Consider the following 14551-nt stretch of genomic DNA (forward strand, 5'->3'; position numbering starts at 1 on the left):
ACCCCAAAAAACGATTAGGTTGCTCAAACAAGATTTTTGTTTTTCTTTACATTTTAAAAATGCTCTCATAGTTTGGAAGAAAAAATGCTGGCTATCTGCCTAGAAAATATATGAAAAAGAAGAGCAGTGAGATTGACTTGCCCCAGCAGATATCAGAACATGCTATAAAGCCACTGTAATCAAATCAACACAATACTGGGACATGTAGAGATAAATAGAGGGTCGAATAGAACAGACTCCATGAACAGCCCCCAGTATATGCAGTAACTTAAAGGGGACAGATCCACTCATTTGGAAAATAAATGATTTAATAAATGACTTTGACACAAATGCCTATCTATTTGAAAGAAAAATATAAGCAGACTACCATTTCACACCAAATGCAGAAATATACTCCAAGTAGATTAAAGGCTTAATTACAAAACTCCACCTGCCACACCACAGCACGTTCTCCATGAAAATGTCTGGGATTTCATCAGTTGAAGACAACTTTTTCCTGTTCCCTGAACTTATAAAGAGATTTGGGTGTGTTAGCTGAGGATGAACTGAAGAATAATTTGACATCTGGGAAACTGAGTTACTTATCTGGTTCATCTTTTCTCACAGGTCCCTGGTCCAGGCAGGAAGTCTATCTACAGGTAAGCCCTGACAACTTGGCCATTTGGTAGCAACGGTAACACTAACCTTCCGTGCTCCCAACCACCAGCAGGTACCTTTGCTTCCTCCTTCTCAGGGGAGATGGAGGTCATGTGGCTCCAGGTCTCCCAGCTGTGTCTCATTACACAGCCACATTCTCACCCACCCTCTCCTCGGACTTCCCAGACACTGCCTTGAGCTGGTTTCCCGCCTCCCTCACCCTTCTTTGTCCTTGGCTTCTCTGTTCATGTCTCCCCTTCCACCTACCGCAGGTCTGGCTGCCACTCTCCAAACTTAATCTTTATCCCTATTTTCCTTGCTATTCCCTCTCTGCAGCTAGCTCTCCATTCCCACAGCTCTGATTATCCTTAATGCTTAGGATTCTCAATTGATATTTTCAGTCTTTACCTGTCTCCCAAATCCTAGTGTTGCATCTATATTCATCCCTGACTATTTCCAGTTAAACATCTTATTTACTTATCTCTGCTGGTGGCTACACTGTCCTCCTAAGCATAAAACATGTGATCTTTGACTCTTGCTCCTCTTTAATATTTAATATCCAGTCAGTTTCTAAGTACCATTCAAAATGTCTCCCTGGATTCCCACTACCACCCTTTTAGTAAAGCTCATGACACCTAAGCTTACGGCTACCATCTAGTCAACTCACATCCTCCTCTACCAACATAACCCTCCTTAACACCATTCTCAGGATGCCCATCCTGTGCTCGGGAAGCTATGGGGGCCTGCAGCATCCCAGATCTGCCTTGTGCAGCCCAAAGTCTTGAAAAACATCTCCTGCTCCCTCTCTCCACCCAATGCATCCTCTCTCTCGCGCCTCAACACAAAGTCAGGTTGGGCTCCTGGACCTGAGAGGTCCTGGACATCTGTGAATAAACACCACTCACTGAGCATGGATGAACTGGGTGATGGGTAGAAGACAATGGAAAGCACAACTCTAAATGAAATATCACCTGCAAACATTATTCACAAAAAGCAACCCACCCCGGTAAAATGAACATCCATTTTTTGAAGGGGAGGGAGGCATGAACTATAAAAGCCATAAATAGGTTTTTGGTCCTAGTATGTACTGAAATATATTTAAAACAATTAAGATGAAGGGAGTGGAAATGGCAAAAGCAACAACCAAACTCAAGGCATCAGGGTTTTAGAAGGCAGGTGCCAATCAGCTGAGGACCACCTTGGTTGTTATCGAGATGCCTGAAGTGCCCTTGAATCTGGAACCTGGGGTGGGAAGGGTACCATCTACTGGGCAGCAGGGTCTATCTCTAACAGATTCCATATCAGCACCCCCTCCATCCCCCATCCCAAGGCCATCTGCAGGACTGACACACTGGCACGCACAGGGCTGACTTCAGACAGTCGGAGGGCTGGCACGGGATTACTCCTGGCCTTCTTTCTTTCAGTTGCTTTCAAATCATTTTGCCTCTTAGAAGTAATGAGGGGGCGGAGGGAAAGGGGAAGGAGAAGACACCAGAAAAATAAAACCCTCTGCCCCAGTTTAGTTTTAAAGGAAGGCGACAGGCCGCCCTGAATGAAGGTTCCAGCATACAGAGGCCAACTTACCTCTACTTTTTCTACTACTTGCTTCCCAAAGGAGCAAACTTTGGTGGAACAGGTGACTGTCATATTCTCAGAACTCTCATACTGACTGGTCACGCCGTAAAAAGCCCCGGCATCATCTTGAATACTGCAGTTTAAATCAGCCTGTTGGAAATGAGATGGAGGTGGGGATTACTCTCTCATCGCAGGAGTCAAAGCAGTAACCGTTCGGGTAAGACCTCCACCATGCTGGCTGGAGGGCAGTAGAGGGCTGGTGTGGCTCAGAGAGGTGGTGAGGTGACGCCCCGCTAGAAACAAGTTCTATGGCTCATCAGTTATTTTTTGAAGAGAACGCTAGTTTGGGCAGTCTTCCCTTGAAATAATGACATGCTATATGTATGTTTCATTTTATTTTCTTGCATTCAGTATAGAATACTATATATCCTTGTAATAAGACATTCATGAGGTCTCTGAAATATGTGCAGAAAGCAGTATATGAATTGTATTCATATTCACTAATCTGTAGATATAGTTAAAAGAACAGGAGGTCTTCCCTGTTGGTGCAGTGGTTGAGAATCCGCCTGCCGATGCAGGGGACACGGGTTCATGCCCCGGTCCGGGAAGATCCCACATGCCGTGGAGCAGCTGGGCCCGTGAGCCATGGCCGCTGAGCCTGCGCGTCCGGAGCCTGTGCTCTGCAACGGGAGAGGCCACAGCAGTGAGAGGCCCATGCACCGCAAAAAAAAAAAACAAAAAAAAAAACCAGGAGAATCTGTAGCTGACTGGTCATTTGTTATACATGTAAAAACAGATACTTCATTAACAAATTACAGCACCCAGAGGGGAAATGGTTCCTTATTAAAGACTGGCTTACAAAGATGCAAAATAATTAATACAAGTTCCCACTCATTTAACATATTTTTATGATTACTTAGTAAGTGAGGCTCATGCTAGAAACAATACAGGACTACAAGCCAATATGGGATGTACAGAAAATAGCTTTAATTTAGATAGAAAATAAGTACCATGTCAAAGGTACTCAGTTTGGACAATGGAAGCATTATTTTCAATTAAGGGTATTTACTTTCAGGATAGTTAAGATCTGAACATGCAGAGAAGGGCTGAGAGAACGCTTGCACAGAAGCAGCCTGGAGTGCTTCATTCTAGCTACACTGTCAGGACTAAGGAGACAGGGAGTAATGAGTCTGGAAATGCAACAAGGGCCCAGGTAGAGGAGGACTAAGTAGGGGTATGGGTTGTATCCTGTAGGAAATGGGGACCTCTTGAAAGTGTTGACACAAGGAAGTGAGGTGATCAGAGCTGAGCTTCAAGGAGAAATGTCTCAGCGTGGTATAATGTTCACTGCAGAGGGAGGCTGGGAGGCTGCTTCAGCGGCTAGATCACTGACGGACAGTCCCCCTTCCCTCAAATTATCTACTGACCCTTTCCTGCACACTAGGCACTGGGTGTGGAGCTGGGGATCAACGAGTCCACACAGCTTATGATTTAGGAGGGGGGACACTGCAACAGAAATAAGGACTCCTGAGATGGGCACAGAGACATGAGAACAAACAGTAGGGAGGGAGCCCTTGGGGTCAGGGAAGATTCTGATGATGATGCGGCTCAGATCCAAAGAGAGAAGAGCTGGCATGGGCCGGTGGATCAGGCTGTAAGAGAGTGTGTATAACGGGTGCTCGGCCAGAAACAAGGCTGGAACAGAGAGAGCAAGGAGAGAGGGTAGCTGGGGAGGTGGGGGTTGTGTGTGGAGGGGTGCAGGGGGAGGGTCTTACATCCTAAAACCAAGGGACATATGAGTTTTAAGTACATAGGATAGGGCCAGTGACAGTTTAGGATCAGATCTGCAATCCAGAAAGGCACCCCTGACCACAGCTTGGAGACTTGAGAAGAGTGAGAATGGATGAGTGAGGTGTGCCAGGAGGCCTGGAAGAAGTTCCAGATGAGGCATGGTACCTGGGCTACTAGGGTGGCTGCAGAGAAAGAGAGGGGGATCTGACACACAACGAGACTTTATCTTGCAAGGTTTGGCACATTTTGGCTAGCTAATTTTAATACCTTGACAGGCACTAACCGCCATGAAGACCTGAGTCAGCCTATATATATTTTTAATAAGGATATGCATTTCAATTTCCCTCTTGAATTGAGCATCAGGAAAATCTCCATTTTCTTAGGCAAAACTTCGGATATGCTGGCTTCAAATAAAAGGACAATATACTTTATATTCCCTTTTCTTATGTGCCAAGAAATTCAAAGCTAAATTAAATGTTCAACTATAGTCATTAACTTATTCTAGGTACTTCTAATAACCACTAACAACCAGTGTCCAGCTCCTGTTACGGGATTCCAATCCACTTTTACTTGTACTTGTCCAGTTTTACACTATCCATAAATTTAGTATTGCTCCCTCACATTTTGTTTTTTGGAATTTTATGGGGCATAAATTGCAAATAATTAAAAATGCCCAGGTGTGCCTTTTGCTCACATTCAAAGGTTTGACATTTAGCTCCATGAGAGAGCAGTTAAGTGGGGAACAATGGAGGTCTTACCCTGAGATCTGTATCTCAGCTCCTTAAAGCTGAAGAGAGGCCCATGAGTCTACGTGGACTCCAACCTCCAGTACAGAAAGATACCAGTGTATCCTAGGCACACAGGAGCTCTGACACTGGGTTGTCATCCAGCCTTCCAGGGCGGGTATCACTCGTTGTGAACTAAGAGAGGGCCTTTCAGAACTTTGAGCTGGTCCTGACACCAGCTGAGAACACAGAGCTCCGAGAAGTGGCTTGGGTGTTTTGCGGGGGTGGGATGACCAGTGATGTTCTTTGTGGGACTGATGCTTTTACTATTATGGTTGTAGTTTGTGCCAACAAGGTTTAACTTAAAAAAAAAATAAGTAAATAAAATAAAATAAAAATATGCATGTGGTAAGGAAAAAAAAAAAAATCAAACTGTAAAAAGGATGTACGTTGTACTTCTCTACCCTGAACTTGCCAACCTCCCTAGATGACCAGTGTTATTTCTCAAGTGTCCTTTTAGAGATATTTAGCATTTAGATATTTAAACATACACATTCCCTCTTTTCTGCACAAACTGTAGCATTCTTCTAAACCTGGCTATAAATAAATAAATACTTCTTAGAATTCACATAGTACTGATATAGGATACCAGTTTTTAAAAGAACAGCCCTTTAAAAAACTGAACAGCCACACTTTTTGGTGGCTGCATATTATTCCATTATACAGATGCACCATAATTTAACATGTGCTCAACTGATGAATATTTAGAATGCTTCCCAACAACAGTGCAATAATAAGTTAAGTGGAACAGGAAAGGTCCATTAGAAATTACTTTTACTTTGTTTTCATTCAATTAAAAAAAATTCCCTGCTTTGAAAATGAGAATTAATGGGCCATAAATACACTGTTAACTAATACTGCAATTTAAACAAACTCATTTTGATGTAATCAAGTTGTTGTGAAGGACTGGTGAACAATCAAAAACAGTCTGGTGTTTGTGGTATAAGGGGTGGAGTGTGGGAAGGAGCACGGAGAAATTAGCAATGTGCAGGGGAGTCAGCAGGAGAGTACACGGGATTGGGTTACTTTTTAAAAACTATCAACTTCAAATCATCAACTTAACCAGGAGGGAGGTTTCTTAAGAACTGCACCTCAACTCCCTAGGCACAATGTTTTCTTTTCTTTCATTTTTTTCAATGCTCCATTTTTCACTTTATTTACTTCAGTGGTAGTATTTTTTATATACAATGTTTAAGGGTTACATTCCATTTACAGTTATTACAAAATATTGGCTACATTCCTATGTTGTACAGTACATCCTCAAGCCTATCTTACTTACACCCAATAGTTTGTACCTCCCACTCTGCCACCCCTATATTGGCCCCCTGCCCCCGTACCAGTAACCACTAGTTTGTTCTCTATATTTCTATAATATATTTTGTTATATTCACTAGTTTGTTGTATTTTTTAGATTCCACATATAAGCGATATCATACAGTATTTATCTTTTTGTCTGACTTATTTCACTTAGCATAATGCAGGGGCAGTATTTTTGACAAGCAAAAGATTTACAATGTAAACAAACTAGGAGTCTTAAAATCTAAAGCAAGCATAGAAATAAATATACAAAATAATCCATCCATCCATCCAAATTCAAAATATTACCCAAGTTTATAATGGCATTCACCATAATTTGATGTTAGCAAAATTGCAGAAAATTTTCACAGCTTTTATGTTTCCACCTCTATGAGTTTCCATGCTTAAGTAATACTGGTGCTATAGCAGCGGCACACCTAGTAGATTTGACAGAGTGGATCTTTTTTTTTTTTTTTTTTGGTGGTACGCGGGCCTCTCACTGTTGTGGCCTCTCCCGTTGCGGAGCACAGGCTCCGGACGCGCAGGCTCAGCGGCCATGGCTCATGGGCCCAGCCGCTCCGCGGCATGTGGGATCTTCCCAGACCGGGGCACGAACCCGTGTCCCCTGCATCAGCAGGCGGACTCTCAACCACTGCGCCACCAGGGAAGCCCAAGAGTGGATCATTTTTAAGACCCCCTTCCTTTGACAAAATTATCTTCAGTAACAATCAGCACTGTTTCACCATTTTAAACTTTAAACACAAAAACTCTGAAAGTGGTAACAGAGAATGAAGTAACTCTAGTTCTACTTTTTCGTCTTTGTAACTACTGTGCCCATTTCCAAATCACAGAAGCAGCAGCACTGTGTGGACTGCAGCTCCAACGATTCCAAACGATTCCAAGTAAGTTAGAACTTACTCTAGAATATAAGACTGAGTCTTTAATCACGTGTTATTAAAGAATAACATAATGGATAAGCAATATAAGTGTGTTGGTTTGAAGCATATATATATGTGTGTCTATACATATATACAAAATAAAATATATATGAAATAAAAGCCCAACACTAATTTTACCACTTGTTTAAGGCTTAGGCCAACAAAGGATTTTTTCTTTTTGAGGAATATTTTATTGATAGCATTGTTTAGAACTGTGGGCACAGTGTGATAATAAAAATGACAACCATTTTTAGATGGTTTTGCCATATAAACTTCTCTGCAATGAACCTCCTTAATGCCTGCACCTGGGGCAGACCATTCCCACCCTCTCACCTTTGGTTCACCACTGTCCCTTAGAATTCCCTAAAGAACTTAATTAGTTTTAATTCAGAATGGGTGACCCGTAGGTACAATGTCAGGAAGTATCAAAAATGAAGGTATTCAATAATTCACATTATGAAACTCCATCATCTGAAACAATCTCAACAAAGTATGAGTTTTAAAGTTGTTAGGATTAACTTTTTTACATAAAATTAAAGTAGAACATACATTCAGAAGTGTACGAATCACAAGTTTACAGACTGATTAATTTTTATAAAGTGAACATACCCATGTAACCAGCACCCAGATGAGGAAATAGAACAGAAGCCCCCTAATCCATGCTCCCTTTCAGTACAATCAAACCCATGTCACAAGAGTAACCTTCATCCTAAAATACTCTACGTTAATCCTGTCTGGTTTTGTGAACATTTCACGAGTGGAACCACATAGTGCTGATTCCTCTGTGTTTAGTTCTATTTGTGCAGCATTACAGTGTGAGAGCCATCCACGCCGTGGTGTGTAGTTTATCTATCCCTGTCACTGTAGAGTTCTCCACTGAATGGACTATACCACCATATACCATCTCTTCTATGGATGGACATTTACAATGTTTCCAAATTGAACCTATTATGAAGAGCGCTACTCTGAACATTCAGGGACATGCATTTGATGAACTCATGTGTGCACTCCTGTTAGGTGTTCCTAGGAGTGGAATTGCTGGTCATGAGATCTATGTGCATTTTCAGCCTTCATTTAGATAAGAAGAACAGATAGTTTTTGAATTATCTTGCTTTTTAAAAAAAAGTTTGAGACAACTTTGTATTTAATTATTAGTGTATATTTAATAGTTTAGATTTTAAAAGACTTCTCAACTAACAGTAAATAAGCAATTTGCTATTACAACTGCTTTGCAGTTCTGAACATGGAAAATAATTACACAGCCATCCAACCATATCACAGTTGTTCTTTGGGAATTTTCTAGGAGGAGGTATTGATGTGAAAGATAATTATCTGCCAGCTGATGATATTATGATGATCCCAGAAAGAAATATGGTCACTGAACTTCCGTGGAGCAAAGGTAATATCAAAGAAAGAATGCTAACATTAAATCAGCAACAGAGGAGGCAAACTCTGTAATGAGTCTACGATTTGTGCTGAGTTCATTATCCACCCTCTCGACTCATTTTTCCCAATTGAAAACTCAGGGCAAACCTATTTCATATAGTTCTGAAGGCAAGAAAATGAGGAAAAAAATGCTGGTATCAGACATACAAACTATTTTTGCCTAATCAGCTCTTATCTGATCACAGGATATTTTCTAAAAGCAAATAAATATAAAAATCCAAGAAACAGAGACTTCCCTGGTGGTGCAATGGTTAAGAATCCATCTCCCAATGCAGGGGACACGGGTTCGAGCCCAGGTCCGGGAAGATCTCACATGCTGCAGAGCAACTAGGCCCGTGCACCACAACTCCTGAGCCTGAGCTCTAGAGCCCACGAGCCACACTACTGAGCCCACATGCCACAACTACTGAAGCCTGCGTGCCTAGAGCCCATGCTCCGCAACAAGAGAAGCCACTGCAATGAGAAGCCCAAGCACCACAACAAAAAGCAGCCCACACTCGCTGCAACCAGAGAAAGCCCACACGCAGCAACAAAGACCCAACCCAGCCAAAAATAAATAAATAAATAAAACTTTTAACAAAATCCAAGAAACAACTAGAACCCAGCAAACTTATCCTCCCAACAAATCCCAAATTCAAACGATATCCTATCCTCTGGGGATAAGCCAGCTGTTGGGACCCAGGGCAGGCCGTTCCAAAATGTGCCTCAATGGCATACTTATTTTGGATTAAAGTTACTTAAGAAACAACCAATGAAAGAGAGGCACTCTGACCCTCCCCCTCGGTCTCCCTGAAAGCAGGAAATAAATCTCTCATACGAAAGGTATACTTCTTGCATCTGGAGGTAGAAGGACACCCTTATCACCAGAGATAGAGAATTTAGGGCCAAGAAGCCTTTTAAACAAACCTTGTTACTTTAAAATTTTACTTCCCCAAGCCCAAGCCCTGTTTAGACTTTTCACTAATTAAGCACCCCAAACCTACGTCTCTTTGTCCTGTGATTCCTCACAAATTTATCATTTGTCTAAAAAGTATAATAGATGCCTGCTTCAGCCACTTCTTAGGTCCCATTTCTGTGTGAACTCCATTGCCATGAATTAAAAATTTGTTTCTTTTTCTCCTATTAATCTGTCTTGTGTCAATTTTATTTTCAGTCCAGCCATAAGAACTCAAGAGGGGTAGAAGGGGAAATTTCCCCCTCCCTAGCTAGTCATGGGCCATGTTCTAAAATGGAAAAAAAAAAAACCAAAAAAACAAGCGCCTTGCCTATGTGACTGGAGAGGGCAAGTCCAGGCAAACGGGCCCTTCTAAGGAATCTTTGCCCATTTTGCCCTAGAACAGAGACCCGCCATATGAACTGGGTTCAGAGACCAGATCCTTCTCCTACCACCTAAGGCAGGAGTCCTTTCTACAGCATCCTGACCTGTGCTGCCTTCTGGCTAAATACTACCTTCAGACACAGGAAAATCATTACTTTAATAAAATACTCACCATGTCCCGGGCAGACCTAATTGTTAGAGAGTTCTTTTTCCTGTTGTTATTAGTCTTCTATTGCTGCTTTAACAAACTACCACAAATTTAGAGACTTAAAACACTACCAATTTATGATCTTCTACTTCTGTAGGTCGGACATCCAACATGGGTCTCACCAGGCTGAGATCAAGGTATTGGTGGAGCTGTGTTTGTTTCTGGAGGCTCTGGGGAGGGATCGGACTCTTTGCCTCTTTCAGCTTCCACATTCCTTGTCTCTTAGCTCCTTGCCCCATTTTCAAAGCCAGCAACACCAGGCTGAACCCTCACATGGCCACCTGTCATCTCTCTAGACCTCTTCTCTTGCCTCCCTCTCTGCCACTTTTAAGGAAACTTGTGATTTACCCACTCACATAACCCAAGATATTTCCCCGTCTGCTCTTAGCGACCTCCACTCCCCCTTTCCATGTAATGTAACACATCCCCTAACACTGTGATAAGAACTCGGACACGCTGATGCCTACCGCACCCATTAAGTTGCAATCGGCTTCCCAGCCACTTCCACCTACAGCTCTGCCTTCTGGAATCACGCAGGCCTAAGAACACTGCTGTAAGACAATCCTGCAACCGTCTTTCATTTCCCCCCTCATCTCACCTTTCCACTCCCCTTCTCACCACAGAGTTCTTCAGGTCCTACTGCTTCCTGGGATCCAAGTTCCATGTTTATTTTTATTAAACTCCATCCTGACTTCAGACCTCCCTTCCATCTAGTTCAGAGACTTGAGAATCCTGAGTCTTCACTTGTCATCATCATCTCATCTCAGACACCTGACGGACAGCATGGACAGTGGTCACTCCTCTGCGCCTCACTTGCAATGGACAGTGGTCACTCCTCTGCGCCTCACTTGCAATGGACAGCGGTCACTCCTCTGCGTCTCACCTTCCTCATCTCTAACCTCAGAGAAAATCTGTTTCCAAAGCCCACCATTGTGATCAGAAGAGAGAACGTATACGAGACTCATCTGTACACTGAAACGTGCCACATAAACGTAAACGATGACCACTCCTGTCAACCCAGGGACTTCAACACAGACCTGCACAGAGATTAAAGACAGAGCCTCAAGTCACATCTCCAGAGGTGTGACCCAAAGTAGATGGTGGTTCATAATCAACAAACAAGATAGAAGCTTTCCCCCCAGAGCCAGTCTGAGCCCCAATCCATGCTTATCAGGTGAGCAGCACAGATGCAGCAATGGCTTTTTTCAAACAGAAATCTTAGTACTTTTTCTGACTTGTGAATTTATAACTAGCCTTAGGTTTTAGGCATAACTGCTCAAACAGGTACAAAATTACAATTTTTCCCACAAAGATATGATTAGAGATGTCATGAAATTCTGCCTGGAAGCAAAAAAGGCCATCATTAATAAATGTGTGGGGAATGAATTAAAAACTTGAGGATCTGTATGTGGGCAAGTCCTGGAAAACAGTGTAAGGTCGAAGTAGAAGCAGGTTACAATGCTAGGCAGAGAAAGCTGACTGCACCAGACAGCAAGGAAACAAAAAAGTGAAACATCAAATTTCCTCAAATTCTTCCCTAAATATTCCTTCTCTTACACACTTGTTACTTCTGCAGCTGAGACATGTAAGTCACAAGACAAGACTTCGGCTTGGTTTCTCCTCTGGTACCTCTCACTCAGCAAGCGTATTTGTTCATGGATGTGTTCCACTGCTTCATTTCATGTTTTTGAAATTGAAGGAAAAAAAAGCAATATTCTTCAAAGAATGATTCTTCCCATTTCATGGGTGAGGAAAACAAGGCCTAGCCCCGTTATGTAGGATCCGGAGTCCTCTGAGGGGAGGGCTGAGAGCCAGGGAAGCGGCTCTGCAAAAACTCAGGCCTCTGGAAACCCGGCTCCAGGTGCCTGAAGGACAGGGAAATGAGCATGAGGGTTGCCAAGGGCGGGATGGAATAGTGCAGCTCAGGCAGAGGCATTCGGCTGACAACAACTACTTTGTTACTGGCCACAGAAAGAAAAGGCCCACAAGAAGAAAGAGGAAGCAGATCAGTCCAAAGGCAGGGGAGAGGGATTAGGCACCGGGTAGGAAAGGAGCAGGCTGCAGACACTCCCTTCCCACCAGCCTCTCCCTTCCACCTGGAGGGCTCGGAAGGGCTGGGCAGGAATTACTTGGTTGCAAAAATGAAAACATCAAGAGGATTGTCCCTGACAAGAGACAGTATAATAGGCACCGATGGATGTAAGGAGACGCTGGCATTTTCAAACCACCACTTTGAACCTCTCCTCTTCATCCCCTCCCAGCCGTGATCAAAGGACCAAGATTTCAAATTGTGAAGCAATTTTTTCCAATGGCAGCATCTGGCTCCTTGGCAGGCAGTGCTGGGAGCCGGGCCCTGTTGTGGGCATCCATCCAGGCCTGCCACGTGGTAAGGCTCGGCCAGGCAGGGCACCACGTGGGCCTTACAGCTGCTCCCCCAGGCGCCGCAACAGCAGTCGCTCTGCCCTGGGCCGTGAGCCGGCAGGCTGAAGTGCTCCAGGAGGCAGGCCGGGCAGGGGACTCTTGAGGCTGCGGTCTGCTCCCCAACCCTCCCGCCTGACTCATCTGCACGCATCTGCCCCGGTGGCTTCGGAGGCCTGGGGTGCGGGAAGCTGGGATGACTGTGGGACAGTCGCCACGCTCCCTCCCACCCCACCCCCACTGGGGCAGGTCGACTTGCATTTGGGGAGAGTGAGAAAGCTGCCCAAAGGGAAGGGAGCCTTTGAGGGTGTTCACTTCGGGCCACAGTGCCCCTGCCCGGTGCAACAGGACGCAGCTGTAGCTCTCCGGCCACAGCTGTTTTAAATAAGAATAACAGGCATAAACTCAGCACCGCCCCCTCTTCAAGTTACTTCCTACAAACTACGGCATATATTTACATCTAAAAAATAGAAGATTTTAAAAAACAACCACCAAGAGCCCCTTTATAGTGCAGATTGGCACCCCATTTGAATTTCATCAACATTTAGTACATCAAAGAATCTTAAAAGCTTGCTCTAATTACAATAGGCACTGCTTGAAAGACTGGCTGTTTGCATTGCAAATTCCTACAAATACTGGCATTCATAAAAAAAATTCAATTAATATGGCCCACACAACTTCAGGTAACTGCCACTGGTGACTAGGGTGAAAGAGCGAAGGTCTCAGGCCCTAGTACAAAGCAGCTGCACAGGCCAGTTCTCTCCGATGGAGGCAGTTAATGAGTCCTGGGTGCCCAGCTCAGCTGGCCCTTCACCCAGCGCATTCATCTGGCATGCGAACACCGGCCAGAGACCACCTTTTCCAGACCAGAAAACAAGGCCTATTTCTGGTCTGGAGTTTTTGTGCATGAACAGTCTTACATAGAACAATAACACCAAATCAATCAACTAATTAACAAGTGTAGAGTTGCCAAATAAAATAACAGGCTGCCTGGTTAAATTTGATTTTTATATAAACAACATACTTTTTCGTAGGGATAGGGACATATCCCTTTGTCCCAAAGATGGCATGGGACAGACACTAAAAAAGTATATGTTGTTTACCTGAAATTCAAATCGAACTGGGTGGTTTGAATTCTTATTTGCTAAATCTGGCAACTCTTCTAACAATTCACCTTTACCAAAAAAGGATTAACAAAAATTGGGACTTATCCTCAAATTTCCATTGCCGTAAGGAGACATCTTATGCTCAAAGTATTTTTTTTTTTTTTTTTGTGGTACACGGGCCTCTCACTGTTGTGGCCTCTCCCGTTGCGGAACACAGGCTCCGGACGCGCAGGCTCAGTGGCCATGGCTCACGGGCCCAGCCGCTCCGCGGTATGTGGGATCTTCCTGGACTGGGGCACGAACCCGTGGTCCCCTGCATCGGCAGGCGGATTCTCAATCACTGCGCCACCAGGGAAGCCCCTCAAAATATTTTTGAGTGGGAAAAAAATGAAGCTGCTGAATAACACATGGAGCACAATCCTTCTTTTAGTAAAAACAAACGGTGTGTGTACAATGTTTGTAGACGCATATAGAAAGTCAGGAAGGATACAGGGCTGGTGGCAGGTCGGTCTCACTTTTTCTTCTACAGTCTTTGGAACTGCTTGGAAAATTTAATAAGCTTCTCTTGCTTTGTTAATGCAAACAGTACATTAAAATGGGGGTGGATGGGTAGCGTGTACCTTGCATCTCTACCGTCACTGGGAGAGGGAATTTCACACATCACCAAGGGTATAGGTCCAGTTTTAGACAACTGACCAAGATGCCTGAGGGGTTTATGACTATGTCTAGGTAATCCACTGACTCCTTGCAAAACTGGGTCTGGAAGTAGGCAGCCACACCCTGATTGTGCCACTTCAGTTCTTTCCATCTCAAGCTTTTCTTGGTGATGGTTACAGAGTGAAGCTCACTGTGCCTCCATGAACAGGGTGAATGCTGGGAGGTGCAGGTATACCACATGTCTGCTTTCCCCTGGGCTTCTGCTTAGCAGCAGCTCTTGGAGTCACAGTGGCTCTGCATCTCAGCCTGTAACCACGGCACGGAGCAGAGTTAAACAGCCCCATGCAGGAAAGAATGGACCCCTGACCTTGGCTTTG

At 43.9% G+C, this 14551-nt stretch overlaps 1 protein-coding gene across 7 annotated transcripts in view; it reads right to left on the bottom strand.

Annotated features, from left to right (window-relative positions):
* TEAD1 (TEA domain transcription factor 1) overlaps positions 1–14551 on the bottom strand; it is a 263768-nt gene that overhangs the window by 16020 nt on the left and 233197 nt on the right. For all 7 annotated transcript variants that reach the window (XM_067038588.1, XM_067038587.1, XM_067038586.1 and 4 more), the window contains one exon: positions 2221–2361. In XM_067038588.1, the coding sequence (XP_066894689.1) occupies positions 2221–2361 (141 nt within the window). The remainder of the gene's footprint in view (positions 1–2220; positions 2362–14551) is intronic.

The sequence above is a fragment of the Kogia breviceps genome, chromosome 7 (assembly GCF_026419965.1).
Source record: "Kogia breviceps isolate mKogBre1 chromosome 7, mKogBre1 haplotype 1, whole genome shotgun sequence".
Taxonomy (NCBI): Eukaryota; Metazoa; Chordata; class Mammalia; order Artiodactyla; family Physeteridae; genus Kogia; species Kogia breviceps.